At 43.9% G+C, this 19,435-nt stretch overlaps 1 protein-coding gene and 1 pseudogene across 1 annotated transcript; one reads left to right on the plus strand and one right to left on the minus strand.

The window, feature by feature from the left end:
- Positions 1–3,625: 3,625 nt before the first annotated feature.
- On the plus strand, positions 3,626–5,499 carry LOC130035101 (uncharacterized protein FLJ45252-like; the record flags this gene model as incomplete). Its single annotated transcript, XM_056126584.1, has 1 exon — positions 3,626–5,499. A coding segment is annotated over one exon (1,215 nt), but the record flags the coding sequence as incomplete, so codon positions are not given.
- A 176-nt stretch (positions 5,500–5,675) lies between these two features.
- LOC130035108 (tubulin alpha-1C chain-like) lies at positions 5,676–6,436 on the minus strand (annotated as a pseudogene).
- Between the last annotated feature and the right edge of the window lie 12,999 nt (positions 6,437–19,435).

The following is a 19,435-nucleotide window of genomic DNA, read 5'->3' on the forward strand; positions in this document are numbered from 1 at the left end:
TTTGGCTCTAAAGTATATGAATTCCAGCTGGTGCTGAATTTCTGGAGTTTTTATTAAAGGATATTTGCTTTCTATTTCCTAACTCTCTTGAGAAGATTTCTCAATACTCCAAGTCTGCATTTGCAGTTTTTGATAAGTGTTATGTCTCCAGTCCTCCCTGTAGCTGTTATTTTGAGCTTCTGTCATGGGGAAAAAATTAAATCCTAATAGTGTATGATATATTGTACGATATCTAGCCTGAAATTTAAGTCTTTGATTTTTTTTTTCAAGCACACTGATGAGCCTCACTCTTCCATCAGATAAAATTTCCAGGGTAAACCTATTTTAAATCATTCAGCACTTTTGGTTGCTTTCATAATTAAGGGAATTAGTGGGAATAGTTGCCAGGTTCTTATATACTTTTTGCAACTCCTTTTCTTTCCTAAAGCACATGATGAGCTCTTCACTGCATAATCTTAGTCTCAAAATAGATGGAAATGGAGTTGTCCCTTGTAGACGTGTCCAAAAATAAATATGTTTATCCCTAACCTGCAATAGTCCCACATCAGCTAGAAAAGGAAGTGTGATTTTTTACTTCTTCCTTAAGTTGTTTGTTATATCAAAACAAAAAGAAAAATGAGCCAGTGTGAGGGAATTAGAATATGGTATCTTATGCTTCATTTAAGGAAAAGACCCGTGGGGTCTGGTTCTAGGCTTAAGCCCCCCCCCCCCAGCTCCTCACCCCCGATGCTAGCAATACCTCGATTGAGTTCTGGGGTCCCAGGGCATCTTCTTTGTGTGATACTGGTTACCAAAGGCATGGCTGAAATAAGGTGAAATCTTTTATTGCTAGTATGCAGAAAATATGTTTTGGGACAAGTACAAGTCTATCTGTGTATATAAAGACTTCATCCTAAAAAAAAAAAAAACCCATGTTTTCTTACTTGAACACAGTCATTTTCTCCCCCTAAACCCCTCAAAAAAGAAAAAAAAATAAGACCTCTAACTGCCAACAAGATTTAATGTCTATCTTCTGTTTACAGTTATTTAGAATCTCTCCTTCTCTTGACTACTTTGTTTCTTGTGCTGCCACCACCAAAATTTCCTGAGGGAAAGTGGATGTCTGCGCTTCCCCATATCCACCGACATTTCTTTGGTCTCCAGAGTGCCAGTCTCGGAGAGTTGCACAGGGTGGTTGTTCTCGGCCTCGGTCACACTGCACTTCCTCTAAACAGAATGGAAAGGTTGAGAGACTTGACCTTCTCAGGAGAATCCTTTAAATGTACTTTTCCAATCCTGCAAAGCAGATTCCTGCTGAAAGAGATCTGAAATAGGCCTGGCCTTGTTTTGAAGGACAGGAGACAAGTTTTCCCTTCAAACTTGATGTTATAGTATTTTTGTGACTATGTCTGTGAATTTTAAAAGTTGTTGGAATTTTAAGTATGATTTTTCCCATTCCTCCCCGTGAAGGTCATAGAATATGCTCTGAGTTGGCAGGTTTCCAGTTGGCTTGACCAAGAACCCACTTTTTCACAATGATAATTTTGATAGGTTAAGCATGTTCCTCCATCCTGTCCAGCTCTGACTGCAGGCACCCCTACTTGCTACTTTGCACTTCTTGAAACATAATCTAACTCTGCTGGCATCCACGGTGCCCCTAGTTCTATAGGCCACTGCTTTTTGGCAGTCTCTGCATATAAATTGGTTTGACTGAATTCAACTTAAATCCCCTCCCCAACACTTAGAACTCTCCTGTCAAACTCGTGCTCATTTTTATTATTCATCTATATGATGCCAGAGTTGATCATTGGTTTGACTTAAATTTACCTTTTTTTTTTCACCATGAGATAATTTTGCTCTCCCATGGAATCAGCCTGAATAACTTCAACTTTCGAGATAGTTTTGGAAGACAAGAAATTGTGCCTTAGCTTTGGCAACTGAAAACTTTGTTCAACTGCTGCTGTGTAGAAAGGAGCTCTGAAGGTCTTACCTACCATTTTGCTTGACAAATCTTATTTTGGAAAATTTTTTTCCTCTACCCCTACCCCTGTTTCATTTTAATTTCCTCCCAGAATCACTGTGACAGATCTAACACTTGCCCGAAAGATTAGAATTATGTCTATCCACATATATATTGCAAGGGAGAAAGTGTTCTATTTATTTCCTCTCAGCCAACTAATGATTTCTTACCATAATGTAGGTGCACACATTAAAGTTGTACTGCAAGGAAAGATGTATCATCTCCAAAACCATATTCTTCAGATACTATTCAGAAGGTCTTTGGCATTAATGCCGAATTAACGTAAAGACTCTAATTTGGAATTCACTGAATGCATCCAGACCGTTAGAGAAGGGAATAAAAATGAGGGGAAAGCCACCTTTTTTTGTTGTTGTTCTGAAAATGATACCTAAGGTCAGAACTGTTTAAAAGAGAAGCACTGCTAAAAAGTTATAGGATTCAGAGAAACATAGTATTTTTGTACAGTATCTTTAAAAATGTTCAGCTCTCTACATCTCTTTACAATGTAATGTCTCTAAGTGACTGGTTTCCCAATAAACTGATTTTGATGCCGCCTCTGCTGTGTGCTGTGTGCTTAATTCAAACTTCAAATTTTAGCTGGGGGTAATTTTTAGCCAAAGTTTTTGTTTGATGGTTTGCACAGGAGGGGAGAGAAAAGATGGGGAGGGGCTTGAGTGAGCTGCAGAGTTCAAATCATAACACTTAATTATCATGCTATGGGGGGCTGGGAGACCCATAATGAAATGCTACCTCTTCCCCCAACCGCCCTCTCTCTGGATTCTTCTTGCTTAGTTACATATGCCTTTTTCCTGCCCTCTTGCTAACATGTGCCCAATGACATACTTCTAACCTGCTAATATTTCTTGGAAGGTAAGCTCTCTTGCATTCTGATAATTGTCTATTTGATTTCAAAGCCAGAGCACCCTGAGGCCCCTCTACCTAGAAATAGTTTAGTCTATTAGTATTCGCAAATACTCTGTAATTCTCCATGCCTTGTACTCCTCCTGCTTAAAGAGATTTATGATGGATTCATTTAAGCAGAGGAGAGCTTTTGCTACCCTAGACGTCTGAAAACAAAATTCCAGGACAACTCCTGCTGAAGGTGATCCATTGAATAGAATTTTGATGATGCCTCCTAGTCCTTAGCCTTCAGCATTTGAAATTGGGGCACCCCTGGACCCTGTGAGCAGTGCTAATGACGTACATCATCAAGGCGATGTGCGTTTCAGGCGGCCACATTCCGCTGCTTCTCAGGGTGGGTCAGGGAGCGGGTCTGGCCTCAGACCCAGCCAGTGTGGAGCAGACGACCCCATGTTGGACACTGAGTTGACTTTGTCCCCAGACAGCAGTTTCCACCTAATCCAGAACTGGCGTGCTCTCTGTGGAGATGAGTGACTGGGTTTGTTTTCATGCCATCACAAGCTCATGCCAGGTAGAGCAGGTGCCAGTGCCTGGCCCCACGAGTAGGAGCCTTGCCTAGTTCCGCTGAATGTCTGTATGCCTAACGTCTTCATCGCCTTTTCCTTCCCATTGTGCCTTTCATGTTCAGACATGTGAGCCAGTGTTCCGGTGTGTGTCGGTTTCCTTGCCTGATTTTTTTTTTTTCGTTTCCCCCTTTTTCCATTTTTTCCAACATCTTATCATTTGATCCCACAATGTCTCTGCCGCGGATTGAACATTCTGTGTGCCAAGGAGAGTCGAGCTGACCCAGCCATTAATTCTTTATTTTGTGCTTTTCTAGGTCTCCAGAGAGAGCCCAATCCCTGTCCTGTAATAACTGTAAAGCACTTTAAAGAATCAGCAAGCATTAAGGGCCTTGCCCTGTGTCCAGACCCATCCAGAGTACCTGGCACGAAAACCCTGAACAATTCCGAATCTGACTACTTGGCCAGAGATGGCCCTTCAAGCAACAGCTCGTTCCATAGCAGTGAAGAGGAAGGCACTGATCTGGAGGGGGACATCCTGGACTGTAGTGGTTCTCGCCCTCTTCTCATGGAGTCTGAGGAAGAGGAGGAGAGCTGCAGGCCGCCTCCGCAGGGAAAGCTGGAAGGCGCCACCCCATTCCCACAGCCGGAAGTGTCCTCTGAGCCAGCCAAGGCAGGCCAAGGTGATGGGAAGAATCAGTTCCCCGCCCTTACACCACCCCCCACGGATGGTCCTGGTGAGCCTGATGTTTTTGCCACCGCACCCTTCCGGAGCTCTAGGGTACCAGCTGATGATGTGGACATTTTCTCCAAAGCCCCGTTTGTCACCAAGGGCAATATGGCTGCTCCCCAGCTGGAGGAGGTCGACGTTTTCTCGCGAGCACCTTTTACCAAGAAGAAAAGTGTGGAGGAGTTCGCCGTTGCCCAGGGCACTCCTCAGACGGATGATGTCCCGCTGCTGTCTGGCATTGAACGGGCTGCCTATGCCACAGCCCGACCTCAGTATCCCATGGCTGGCTTTGGCCAACCTCCTCCCTTCCCATCCCATTCTGTCCAGACAGCTGATCATCTTGACAGCATCACTGGCCGGGGCCCCTCCCTGGAATCCGGGGCCCATCCAAATGACAGAAACAAAGGACCTCAGCCCCAGAAAGAAGCTGCATCAGGCCCTCTGATGGGCAAACCATTCCGCCCCCAGTCTTTATCCAAATACTCCCGTCACTATAGCCCAGAAGATGAGCCAAGTTCAGAAGCCCAACCCATTGCTGCCTACAAAGTTGTCTCGCAAACCAACAAGCAGTCAATAGCTGGCTCTGTTTCTATCACACCCCTTTCCTCCAGGACTACGGAGCTGCCAGCTGCTGATCCTTTTGCTCTAGCACCCTTTCCTTCCAAATCAGGCAAGCAGAAACCTTAGGAGCAATATCTGAGCCTTAGTCCTCTGTCCCTACCCCACCCAGCTGAGCCTTCCTCAGAACAAATAGATCAGTGATTATTTTTAGTTCCCTGGGTGAGAGCAGAACTTCCTCCATCGACAAACTCAGTGCTATTTGGTTGAAACTCTTTTCAGTTACACTCATTTTTTGTTGTTTATATTGGTTTCTAAACTTTTGGGCATTTCCATCTCCACCTCCATCCAGAAACCTTTTTCCCCCCTTTCACACTGTTAAAGTTGAGAAATACTTCATCCCAATCCCTAAGGGGCCATTTTAATTCCTGCAGTTGTTAAATCATGCCTATTGAGGAATCACGATTGGCCCTCCCAGACTGTTTGATACTCTTGAAAAGGGGATGATGTCTCTGGAACAGAGTGCCAGGTCGAAGTCCTGCGGAGGGGTGTCATCCTGCAGCAATGAATCATTCCTGTAAAACCAGCAGCTCTGGAGGATTCTCCGGGTCCGTTTCTGAGTCTGTGTCGGCAAGACTGGTCCGCGTATGTGATGAATGCCTGTGGGGTGCCATATGTTTCAAATCTTTTCCTACAGATAACTGCAGCAGTTATTGATATGTGTTCATGCCTAATAGTGTTAAGCCTTCCTCATGTCCATGCTTTGAAATTAGTATGAGAGCACACGAGCTCTGTGTTTTTGTGAGAGAGAGTGTGTGTGTGTGTGTGTGCATGAGTGTGACCATGTGCACATATACTCATGCATACGGCGCTTTTTCCCTTTAAGTTGCCCCTCCCCCACCGTGCCTACCTCCACAATCATTCACTTACTGGCATTTGTCTCATAACTTGAACCCAATTTTACTTAATGTGATCGCCAAGATCGACCGACATTCAGGGCCCCATAAAATCGGAGGGAAGCAGTGATGGAGGACACAGTCTGGCTAAAAAGGCAGTTCAGGGTAGTGTAGGTTGAGCACTCAATATCAAGGTTTCTACGACAGATGTCATAGATGGCCTCATTGTCCACCATGAAGGCACAATCAGAGTGCTCCAGGGTGGTGTGGGTGGTGAGGATGGAGTTGTAGGGCTCCACCACAGCAGTGGACACCTGGGGGGCTGGGTAAATGGAGAATTACAGCTTGGACTTCTTGCCATAGTCGACAGAGATGTTCCATCAGCAGGGAGGTGAACCCAGAACCGGTTTCCCCCACCAAAACTATGGAACACCAAGAAGCCCTGAAGCCCAGCGCACTGGTCAGCTAGTTTCCGAATTCAGTCCAAGACGAGGTCAGTGATCTCTTTGCCAATGGTGTCGTGGCCATGAGCATAGTTATTGGCAGCATCTTCGTTGCCTGTGATGAGCTGTTCAGGGTGGAAGATCTGGCAGTAGGTGCCAGTGCGAATTTCATCAATGACTGTGGGCTCCAAATCTACAAACACTGCCCTGGGCACGTGCTTGCCAGCACCCGTTTCACTGAAGAAGGTGTTGAAGGAGTCATCTCCTCCCCCAATGGGCATCTGGCCATTGGGCTGGATGCCATGTTCCAGGCAGTAGAGCTCCCAACAGGCATTGCCAGTCTGGACATCAGCCTGACCAACATGGATGGAGATGCACTCACGCATGATGAGGACTTGCCAGGTTCCGGGACAGGAGAAGGCGAAGGATCAGAATCGAGGGTCTCCCACTAGCAGACTACCAAGGAGTCAGGGAGAAGCAGACTCCGCGCGGACTCGGGCCAGGCTGTTTTCACTCGGAGCACCCCAGAGTGGGGGCGTGTGAGAGCCCTCCACACCTCAAGGGACCCAGCCCCCACAGCCAACCTCCACCACCCAACTGCTGCCACGCTCCAGGCCACTTTGCAGCCACATGACACATCATAAGACACTTCCTACCCATTTTCCATAATTACCACACCTTATTTGATGGGGTTCAGACAGTAGGCAACAAAATATAGACATATATATATATATATATATATATATATATATATATATGAGCCTGGCAAGCTACCGAGTCTATCCTGCCCGCACAGGCAGAGCCTGGCAAGCTCCTCGTGGCGTATTCGATATGCCAAAAACAGTAATGATAACAGGTCTCATTCCCCTGACCCTGAAAGAGCCTCCAGTCGTTAGGAAAGACGAGTAAGGAGAGGCTGCTTAATTCTCAGGCTGGGAGGAATAGAGACGTTACTGGTGCCTGCTTGAGTAAACTGACGAATAACGGGATGACAGTGATCCCCAAATTGGATTCATTGATAGGTGTAGAAAAATCCTGCTGAAAGTGAGGATTCAAAATAAATAACTTTCCTCCAGATTTTGCATTTAACATATTCCATTCACGTGGTGGTGAAAAAGGAATGATTCATTCACATTTTCCCTCAAACCAGTAGAGAAGAGTACCTTAAACTTCAGTCTCACTGGGGGGGGGTGGGCGGGGGTCGCTCTTTTTAAGTTCTCAGCAATCAGATCTGATCACTCTATGCTGTCTTTACAGAATTAATCATAAGACGAGGTCATAAACTAGATTTGCCTGGGTTTATCTCTCAGATCCGTGTCGTCTTTCTCTGCTGCCTCAAGGAAATTAAATCAAAGTCATGTGAATAAGTTTGGTAAAATGGAAGAGTTGAATCAGCTAGCTGTGAAAAACCTCTGGCCTCTTTATTGCTAAAGTGGGCCAGATTAGAAGACCAATTGGTGTTTTTGAAGTGTCTTCTGTTTGTGGACAGTTATGGCTTATTCCTACCTGTTTTCGTATCCTTTAGTAGTGCCTTAAACGGAAACTTCTCAATGAGATTTCTGCGGGAAGAAGTACCTCTTAATGGAAACAGTTGCTGCACCAGTTTCAACTTGAAAGATGGCTGTGATTTTTAACAAATGATAATGATTTCTCCATTAGCTGGAAAATTTGGGAATGCTGCTTACCAAATCAGATTGATGATTTAAGAATGATTGGAAATCCTTCCAGGAATCAAGCCTGTGTGCCAAACTCCAGTGCACTGATGGTCTTTAAATTTGAAGTTCAGAGTCTCAGGCAGTAAAATGTAAATCGCTACTTTTCAAGACTTTTCTAGATACTTCAAATGGACTTTTTTTGGACTTCAAATGTCCAAGTTAAAAGGTTGACTTGAATAATTGACACAGGAGCTGCCAACGGTGATTTTCAAGTTGAGGTTTCATCTATGTCTAGGAACCAAAGTCTTTCATTTCGGTTGATTTAAATATTTATTCTATCCTATGCAAAATCATCTCTCCAGCTGAATGAATAGTTTTGGTTAAGGCATATGGAACTTGGTACCCCAAACTTGTTCTTAGGCTTGATTCTTGGATGGAGTTCCAATAATTCTTAAATCATAAACTGGTCTGCAGTATAAACAGTGTTTTTTATTTCTGCCGTACTGTCTAGAAAGTATTTTTATGTATTTTCACTGCTCTGCAGGTATAAAAACAATGAAACCCATGGAATTAAAACTCTCGAAAGTCCAGAGAAGCAATAAGAATAGTCTGGGAAAATTCTTACCCCAAATCAAAAAACTTTTTTTAAAAAAAATAAAAGAAAAGAAATCACTCTGATTTACTCTGAAATATTTGGGAGTACTTCTGAACCAGCCCCACTATCTGTCTTTTCATTGGTTATTTGATCCCTCCCTCTCTATCAAGCAGTTAGTAAGACATTTTAGTTCTTTAGTGGTCAATCAATAAAACTGATTTTATTACATAATTGAGTCATTTGTCAAGCATAGACTTGACATCTTTAATTCTCCTTGGAGATTCCAGATATATTTTTTGATTAGCAAATGAATAGAAACACATGCAAATAACTTTAAAATTGTCCTTACTGGGTGATGCATGAAAATTTCTTCACCTTTGTATTATATTAATTATTAGCTAATAACTAATCAATTCTGAACCTATCTTCTTTTGATCATATAATGTAAATTCATCATTTCAAGATATACAATATTCTTGCCAGAGACCACCCTGAAAGTGGAAATCTGAAACTTTAAATTTTAAGGGAATCAGGAGTTTTCAGAATGTTTTGAATTGGTGGTAAGTGCATGTTTTCACAACTACAACAGGTTAAGGACAAAGAAAAATATGTAATCAACAAAATGCTGCTCTTGTTTTAATTTATTTTATGCATTACTTGTTTTACATCTCTGTTAGGGAATGCAAGAACTGTTGACTTTTCATTTCAGTGGAGCAAGATGGGCTAGAATATGTTTAGGTATAAAGCAAAGAATCACAACATGTACCAGTGAATTCTTAAAGCATCTATCTTGATTACCAAACAGGAACTATTGAATTGATGATGTATCAATGTATGGCAAAAAGTATTTAACCTCTGTTTCTTAGGCTCACATACAGCTCTCTACCTCCAAGTCCTTAGGCTGGGAAATCGAATGAACAATATTGGAGGCTGAAGCAATTCCTGGGCAGGACCTAAGGGAATCTCAATCATAAAATTGATCCTTTTCTGCCCACTTGTTAGTGAATTAAACATTTCATATGTTAAGACTGATACAGATGTATTTACATGTTCATGTTAGGTCTGAGTTTAATCTGACCAACAAGACTTCTAAATTGTCCAGAAAATACCAGTATCGTATTGATCCATTATTTAGTAAGTTTTGAAAAATGTGTACATCAGTGTTTTTTTAGCTCTTTGGAGGGCATTTTACTGAAAATGAGTAGCATACTTCAGTTTTATTTAAAGTAAGTATGATCATCAGAGTGATTAGATAGACACTAAATTCAGTCATTATATTTTATTCCATAAAGAATACATCATATAATATGTATGCATTATATAAAATTGAAAATGGGGCTGGAGCGATAGTATAGCAGGTAGGGCATTTGTCTTGAATACAACCATTCTGGATTAGATCCCTGGCACCCCATATGGTCCTCCTAAAACCACCAGGAGTGATCCCTGAGAGCAAAGCCAGGAATAAGCCTGAGATCTAACTTACTCCCCAGACAGAATGGGAAACCTGAAAACGGAGTCATCTGGGTCCCTTTAATAAAGATCTTATTTCCTGCTTTACTTATCTGTGCAGTGTGGACCCCATATTATTATTGATGAGTGGTACATAGGAGACTCTGCTCATAAAACCATAGCTACCAAGGAGGAAAGAGTGCCTTGTAAATGTGCATCGCCACCCCTAAGTTTTCATCTTCCAGTCCTTCAGATGGAGTTAACATGGCAATTGTAAATGGATTCATGTTGTTTAATTTGTTCTCTTTTTTTTTTCTGGTACCTTTGTCAACTATTATTTATAGTTTTGTCTTGTTTCACTTGCAAGCTTGTGATTTGTGCAAATCATTTTAGGAACGATTTCAAAATACTTGAAAATAAAAAGTATCTGGTTGGGCATTGTGGATTTTGTTTGGTTTGAGTTTGGGGAGCCACATCCAGCCGTACTTTGGGGCTTACTCCTGGCCCTATGTTTGGGAATTGTTTCTGACAGACCTCGGGGTCCTTGTGGTACCTGAGATGGAGCCTGGAACTCCTCCAGGCAAACCATGTGCTCAGTCCCTTGAGGTATGTCTTCAGCCCCAGTTTTGTGTTCTTTTGCTAGAAAACAAATGTGTTGACTATTGAAATTAACTACTATTTAGACGTAGGAATCCACACTGTAGTGTCTTGATGCTAACTTACTCTCTGACTTTCTGGTACTAACCTGCCTTGTTGCACCTTGATCTTTGTATTAGGAAACAGACCTCTCACGTGTGGTATCTAAGATCAAATCATTCAGACCATGCCAGTTCTTTCCACCCTTTGTTCCTAACCCTGCAAGTCCTTCTAACTCGTCTCCCTTGTTCCTGTGCCCACTTCATTTTTCCCTTTTATTGCCACACCATCAAGTAGATAAGGTGAGGTCTGATCAGACTATTGAGATGCTTTTCATGTGTCTGCTTCAGTACTGTAGACCATTTTTTCCATTTCAGCCTAGTTTGGGAAATTTCGCCACACTGGAATAATTCCAAATAAAATGGTTAAATTTATGTATTTCTTAGGGACAGTAAGAGATGACAACTGAGAATTAGCTCAAGTAGTAGAGCACATTCCCAGCAGAGCCTTGCATTGGGTCCCCAGGTGTCGCCCTAGTTGCCCCATAGTGCCCTGGAATGCAGAGGCAATTTCATGTGATGGAATTGTGGCTTACCGAGCTTGCTTTGTGTGTGGGGGGCCCTGGGTTTAATCCCCAGCACTACAAGGAAAAACAAAACAAAAACTTCTGAACCAGCTAACTGGAGGCTTAGTAGAATATTTTCATAAATTTCATTAAAAAAAATCGATCTGAACTACTTCCGAGCAGTCTGAATGTATATGACACTGTTTTGAATTTATAGTAAAATAATGTTTTACTCTTGAAATCAAATCAGTGCTGTCTGCATTGCCTTGTAATGGAACCCTCTGCATAAATTAAAGGGATCTATTTTATTCTTTTGGCAAGGAATAGTGGAAATGGTTTTTGCCAATCAGGAGACTTTGGGAGTGATGGAAGAAAATTTAGCTCTTTTGCCCCAAAAAGGCAGGTCTGTTGTGTTCTCTGAGTCTGCCGGAGACTCATTTCTAAAGAATCCGAGTGTGTGTGCGTGGTGTGTATCTGTGTGTTTGTGTCCTCATGCCTTCTGCCATGGGGTATCTTCAGGCTTAATAATGGCATCCAAAGACTACCAAGAGGTGACAGTAGGTTTTTGGCATGGATCCATTCAGTTTCCTTTGCTAACAACGCAATAAGAACTGAAGTTATCCTATATGAAGGTAGGGAAACTGGCCATTGTGCATTTCCATCGTAAGCACGCTCTTCTCATTGAAAAAGTTGGGGCTTTTCTTTGAACCCTCAAACATGTGGTGTTGGAAGACCAGAAGTAACCAGACCACCACAAGGCCTAGATGATGTTACTTTGAAAGAGGGAATTTTAACATTGATTTGTTAGGGGATAGAAACCAAATAAAGACCAAGAACAGTGCTCATTCCATGGAGAAGAAGTAAACTCCCTCTGCTGTCTATTTTGAATTGACTGAATTGAAGAAATCAGCCCAGCTGTAAGAAATAGTTCATCAGACCTCACATAACCGTGTGTGCACACAATCTCAAGACCTGTGAACATGGAAAGAAAGAAAAAGACATTTATAAAGTCAATCTTAATGATTTTTGCAATACCTCCTATTTGCAGATTATTTGGATTTTTTGTTATTGCACTCTGTGTGAGCTATCATGTACCTAATAGTTTTTTGAATAATGGTTTGAGTTGTAAACTCCTGTACACTTCATTAAAATGGACCTAATTGAAAGAAGTGACTTTGTATTTTTTAGCTCTTCCTAGGATAGTACAAAACTGAGTTTTAATGTTTCCAAGTTTTAAAGAGCAACCTACTTTTGGTTTGTTAGTTTCCACTGCTGATATTTATTCCCTGAGACATCATTTTCATTCCAGGTGTTATAAATATAACATCTTTATGTTATAAATAATTTAAGATAATGGGGCCTTTGGGTTTGATCTGAGAAAAATCATAATGCTCCGTGCTATGTGAACTTGCCTGTGAATTTCTAATATTTCTGTTACCTGAATGAGACCTGCATGGAAAATGCAGTCTGTTTTTTTTTTAATAATCCCTGAAAATAAGCTAGTGCTAACATACAAAACAAAAGAGAAGTTTGGGAAAAGTTTATATGTAAGAAACACCCACCCACTTATTACCTCTCCAAATCCGGGAAAATAGCAAGTAGCAATATTGAGTTTTAATGAGCTCGCCATTCATGATTTATGGAGAATGATTAATGTTTAATTCTATTTAATTATATTCAATTAAATATAATTCAACACATTAACAGTGTTCAACAGAGACTGTACAATCCAGAGTTCTGGTTTAGTATGAATGAGTAAAGACAAGATCACCTGTTCCCAAGATTTAGTATCGTGTTCATTTCTCATTAAATATATGCCCTACCTCATTCTAATCATGTGGAGGTCTTTTGCTTTGTCTATTTCAAATTAACATGAGCCAAAAGTGCAGTGTTTCCTATCTGGGATTGGGCTGTTAAGGGTGAAACATTTTTCATGTAATCCTCTGAAAATGCAGATATCAGAGCCCTGCACAAAACAAGAAGCCCTAGAAATTGAGTGAGTTAGCAGTTTGAGTTCCCTGGGCTGCCTCTCCTTGGCATCTCCCCATCCATGGCTCTCTTTGCCTTTGTACCGCCCCCTAATGGAGAATGAAGTGAGAGGACCAAGCACGGGATCCAGGAAAAAGTCATTAAGCTTATAGTTCATTAGACAAAATCTCCTCTCTCTCTTCCCTCTTTTGAATTGTTGAAATTGAATTAGCATGTTATCTTACGTGAAAATCCAAATAATTCTTCAACATGCTTGTAGACAACTAGGCATTCCCTTCATTCCAAGCCTTTCCAGTTCTACAGTGCTAAAGTGTGTGGTGCCGGACCTGTCTTGCGGAATTCCCAGCGTGAGGAATAGTAGCGGTACAAGCTTTGAGCAGGACCTTTTGCCTTCCAAAGACATACTTCTTCACTCAAGAGAAATCTTATGGAATTTCATAAAAAAAATCGATCAGTTTTGTTAGAAACTAACCAGAAGTCCAGTGTAGACTCTCAGCCTTTGTTCAGCTTATGATGAATATGACTGGTATATTTTTTTTATTTATTTTTTTATTTTTAGTGAAACACCATGAGGTACAGTTGTAGATTTACAATTTTTTTGTGCTTGGGTTTCGATTATACAATGATCAAATACCCATCCCTCCACCAGTGCCCATTTTCCACCACCATGGATAATATCCCTCCCACCCCCATCCCTCCCATCTCACCCTGCCTCTGTGGCAGGGCAATCCCTTGTATTCTCTCTCTCCTTTTGAGCGTTGTGGTCTGCAAAAGAGGCTTTGAGTGGCAAACATGTTCAGTCCATAGTCTACTTTCAACATGCATCTCCCCTCCTGGGAGGATCCTCCAAACACCCTTTATTTGGTGCTCCCTTCTCTATCTGAGCTGCCCTTTCCCCTAGAATGCCTGGCTGGCCTCTAATCTATGGAGTAATCCTCCTGGTGTTGATCTCAGCTATTCTTGGGTATTAATCTCATATTTTGTTTCCTTATATTCCGTGACTGGTATATATTTTTAATTAGTTCGGTAAAATTCAAAACAGCTGGAATTGCAGAGTTAAAAGTTTAAAAAGTGATAATAGTGAAAGTTTGACAAGTCAAAACATAGTCTTTGAAAATTCATATTTTGTAGGTAGGGAGGGAGCTGTAAGAACACAGTAGTAGCAAAAGAAACAACTGGTAAAATTTTAAATAGTCCAAAAATGGACAAATATATATTATTGTAAAAGGTATATAAAGGAAAAAATAAGGGGCCTACAGACGTAGCACAGCCATTGAGTTATTAGCACATGTATGGCCCAGGTTCAATTCCTGGCACCCCATATGGTCCCCAAGCCTTACCAGGAGCAATCCCTGTGTGCAGAACCAGGAGTGCACCCTGATCAAGCAGGGTGTGGCCCAAAAGCCAGAAAAAAAAAAGATACGAGTGGCCCAGTGGCTCTGCTGTTCAGAGGTCAGATGAGCCAGGAACATGTCTCAAGTGCTGGGTGGACTCAGTGGAGAATCTTGGTTGGGGGCAGATTGCAGTCGTGGATTCAGTGAGCAGCGAAGAATGGAGGATACTTTTTTTTTTTTTTATTGAATCACTGTGGGAAAGGTTACAAAGCTTTCAGGTTTATGTCTCAGTCATGCAAATATCAAACACATTTCCCTTTACAATACTTATTTTTTACCATGAAGAACCCCAATAAAACCCCACCCCCCACCCCTCCCCGTCCCTGTGAGGCAGATGAATTCTAGTTAACACTCTATCTGCTTTGATTAGATTCATTGTTTCAATAAAAGATTCACCACTATTATTTAGAGTTTACCCCCCCCCCCCAAATCAGACATGCTGAAAAAGCATTGTGAAGTGATTTGCTTTCTACGGCTGGGTTCAAGAATTAAATGTTGGTTTTGGATCTCCGCTCTTTTACCTATTGACCCTGGAAGTATTTCTACTGAAAGTCAGATAGTTAAGAAATTGGTTTCTGTACTCTGGAGTCCTGGCCGTGCTGGAGAGCCACTCGCGGGGGGCAACCGGTGGCCTCGGTAGGGCGCGAAGGGCGGAGCGAAACGCCCCCCTTCCCATGAGGCCCCAGTCGCCCCCACACTCCCGGCTCATACCTGCTGTCCACAAGGCTCCCATGTGGCCGCCATCTTTCTTTCCAGAGAGGAGAGGGCGAATGGGGCAACACCCTTTCCCCTCCGGCAGACTTGATGGCCTGGATCAATGCATAGTCCGTTCACTTTTCTGCTCCAAGCTGCCGGGCTCCGCATTAAGTCCTTGCGCCTCTGGGGCTGTGGCCGTGCTGGAGAGCCGCTCGCGGGGGGCAACTGGTGACCTCGGTAGGGCGTGAAGGACGGACCAGAACGCCCCCCTTCCCATGAGGTTTTAGTTGCCCCCACACTCCCGGCTCATACCTGCTGTCCACAAGGCTCCCATGTGGCCGCCATCTTTCTTTCCAGAGGGAGGAGGGCGGAAGGGAGCAACACCCTTTCCCCTCTGGGCAGAAATGATGGCCTGGATTAACGCATAGTCCTTTCACTTTTCTGCTCCAAGCTACTGGGTTCTGCATTAGGTCATTGTGCTTCTGGAGCTGTGGCTGTGCTGGAGAGCCGCTCGTGGGGGCAACTGGTGGCCTCGGTAGGGCGTGAAGGACGGACCGGAACGCCCCCCTTCCCATGAGGTTTTAGTCGCCCCCACACTCCCGGCTCATACCTGCTGTCCACAAGGCTCCCATGTGGCCGCCATCTTTCTTTCCAGAGAGGAGAGGGCGAATGGGGCAACACCCTTTCCCCTCCGGCAGACTTGATGGCCTGGATCAACGCATAGTCCATTCACTTTTCTGCTCCAAGCTGCTGGGTTCTGCATTAAGTCCTTGTGCTTCTGGGGCCGTGGCCGTGCTGGAGAGCCGCTCGTGAGGGGTGACTGGTGACCTCGGTAGGGCGTGAAGGACGGACTGGAACGCCCCCCTTCCCATGAGGTTTTAGTCGCCCCCACACTCCCGGCTCATACCTGCTGTCCACAAGGCTCCCATGTGGCCGCCATCTTTCTTTCCAGAGGGAGGAGGGCGGAAGGGAGCAACACCCTTTCCCCTCTGGGCAGAAATGATTGCCTGGATTAACGCATAGTCCTTTCACTTTTCTGCTCCAAGCTGCTGGGTTCTGCATTAAGCCCTTGTGCTTCTGGGGCTGTGGCCGTGCTGGAGAGCCGCTCGTGGGGGGCAACTGGTGACCTCGGTAGGGCGTGAAGGACGGACTGGAACGCCCCCCTTCCCATGAGGTTTTAGTCGCCCCCACACCCCCGGCTCATACCTGCTGTCCACATGACTCCCATGCGGCCGCCATCCTTCTTTCCAGAGAAGAGAGGGCGAATGGGGCAACACCCTTTCCCCTCCGGCAGACTTGATGGCCTGGATTAACGCATAGTCCTTTCACTTTTCTGCTCCAAGCTGCCGGGTTCTGCATTAAGTCCTTGTGCTTCTGGGACTGTGGCCGTGCTGGGGAGCCGCTCGTGGGGGGCAACTGGTGACCTCGGTAGGGCGTGAAGGGCGGACCGGAACGCCCCCCTTCCCATGAGGTTTTAGTCGCCCCCACACTCCCGGCTCATACCTGCTGTCCACAAGGCTCCCATGCGGCCGCAATCCTTCTTTCCAGAGAAGAGAGGGCGAATGGGGCAACACCCTTTCCCCTCTGGGCAGAAATGATGGCCTGGGTTAACTCATCGTCCGTTCACTTTTCTGCTCTAAGCTGCTGGTTTCTGCATTAAGTCCTTGTGTTTCTGGGGCTGTGGCCATGCTCCAAACTTAACTCTGATTTTCAGGGAGAAAGATTGGGTGGTTTACTTCTCATTGATCACTTTGTATATAGAGAGATGTCGCGCGGCCGTAAGCGGCCGCGCGGTTTTGAGAAAAAGTCCTCGTTCCCGCATACTCAAGCTGTGTTTGTAGAGGCTTCTGGTCACCAGGGTTCCATCTGGGGGAGGCGGGATGCGGCGCCTACTCCATCTGGAACTTGCCGGTGCTCTCGGCTCTTTTTGGAACCTGTTTTTTCTTTTTTCTTTTCCTCCGGGATCCCGCACCCTCCATGTGTTCCTTCTCTTATTCTGAACGCTTCAAAGATCAGAATGGAGGATACTTTTAAGAGAACATAGTGATGCCATGTCAGACAAGGTCCTTGAATAATCCAACTACACTGGTTTTTTTCTCTGGGACAACAACCAGAATCCAATTATATAATCCAATAAATACATGTGTATGTGTGTGTGCTATGTATATACACACACACACACATATATAGATATATACATATATATGGGCTGGGGTGATAGCACAGTGGTAGGGCATTTGCCTTGCACGCAGCCGGCCCGGCCGAGCTGGGTTTGATTCCTCCGCCCCTCTCGGAGAGCCCGGCAAGCTACCAAGAGTATCTCGCACGGCAGAGCCTGGCAAGCTACCTGTGATGTATGCAATATGCCAAACACAGTAACAACAAAGTCTCAAAATGGAGACATTACTGGGCCCACTCGAGCAAATGTCCTCCGCTCGGGAGGACAGTGCCGTACAGTGCACACACATATATATTCTAACAAAACTGATATATACACACCTATTCACATATGTATATATGTAATTTTATTTCATCTTTTTCCAGTACTGAGGATCAAACCCAGATCTCATGCATACAAGATACACACTCTGTTTTGATTTTTAATTTTTTTATTGAATGAGTGTGAGATAGAGCATTACAAAGCTGTTCATGATTGTGTTTCAGTCATACAATGTTCCAGCAGCCATCCCTCCACCAGTGTAATTTCCCAGCACCAGTGTCCCCAGTTTCCCTCCCACCCCTTCAAGCCACCCCCAACCCCTGCCTCCTTTATGGCAGGCACCTCTCTCCTCCCTCCTTCCTTCCCTCCCTTCTTCCGTCCCTCCCTCCCACCCTTCCTTTTTCCCTCTCTCCCCTCTCTCCCCTTCCTCCTCCTCCTCTCTCTCTCTCTCTCTCCCCTCCCTCCCCGCCCCCATTGTGGTTTGCAATACAGATGCTGAAAGGCTATCATATATATCCCTTTACCTACTTTCAACACGCAGTTCTTGTCCAGAGTGATCATTTCCAACTATTATTGTCATAATGGACCCTCCTCTGTCTTAACTACCTTCTATTTCCCACACCCTTGTGGTAATTCCCAACCAATGACCAAACCTCCTGGCCCATTTTCCCTGGCCTTGGATATTAGTTTCATACTCGTCTTAATTTTTTTATATCCCACAATGCAGTCATTCTATATCTGTCCCTCTCCTTCTGACTCATATTACTCTGCATGATACTCTCCAAGTCCTTCCACTTATAAGCAAATTTCATGACCTAATTTTTCCTACCAGCTGTATAATACGGCATCGTGTAGGTAAAGTACACACTTCACCACTGAGCCACATCCTCAGCCCTATATCATAATCTTTTTTTAATTTTATTGATTCACCGTGAGATATAGTTATAAGCTTTCATGTTTGGGTTACAATCATACAATGATCAAACACCCATCCATCCACCAGTGCACATTCCCATCACCAATCTGCCCAGTATACGCCCACCTTTCCTACCCTTCCACTGCCTCCATGGCAGACAATATTCCTCATACTCTCTCTCTACTTTGGGGTATTATCTATCATAATCTTTTTTTCTAAGAATCTTATCACTTAAATGAACAGACTTCTCCCTCTCTTAGCATATTAAACTTGCTTTCCAATATTAAGTATTTGGATGTGTTTTTATCCTCTCAATTTTCACCCTAATACAAACACCAAAAAAGTATTTTGATGACATATTTAGAATAGAAAAGAATCGCACTAAAGCATTGCCAGGCCCCAGCAACGAACCGTCTATCTGATTGGCCAAGTACTGTTGGGAGCTGCCTCTGGGCCTTCTGAGCTCAGCTCGCCCACCTCCATCACTGCACACAGAAAAGAAAAATCGCGTTTGGACAGAGCCATATCTCAGTGGGCAAGTGTACAGGAGGTCCAGGGCCCATCCCCAGCACATGATCCCCAACACACTGCCGGAAGTGACCTCAAGCACAGATCCGGAAGCAGCCATGAGCACCACTGGATGTGGCCCAACCCCCTGCCCTCAATTGCACTGTAATATTAATAAATTAAAAATACACAGACACAACTGATAGTCTCTATGGAAAGCTGAAAACTACCTGCCCAGCCCCCCAGTATATCTATGCCATCACCCTCTTTACCCTGTGAATGGCATAATCTGTAGCAAATGGGAGTCATCAGAATCTTGAAAAGATTGTCCTGAATTATCCATGTGTATGCACCCAAGCTAGTTACAGCCTCACAGGAGAGATGCAGGAGTCAGAGGAGAAGGTAATGTGATGGCAGAACCACAGACTGAGAAGCACGATGCCCAGGAACACAGGGAACGTGCAAATGGGAAAAAGAGGATTGAACCAGCCCTGCTAACATCTAGACTTATTCTGTGAAAATGAATAAAATTCTGTGCTGGCT

The sequence above is a fragment of the Sorex fumeus genome, unplaced genomic scaffold (assembly GCF_029834395.1).
Source record: "Sorex fumeus unplaced genomic scaffold, SorFum_2.1 ptg000006l, whole genome shotgun sequence".
Lineage (NCBI taxonomy): Eukaryota > Metazoa > Chordata > Mammalia > Eulipotyphla > Soricidae > Sorex > Sorex fumeus.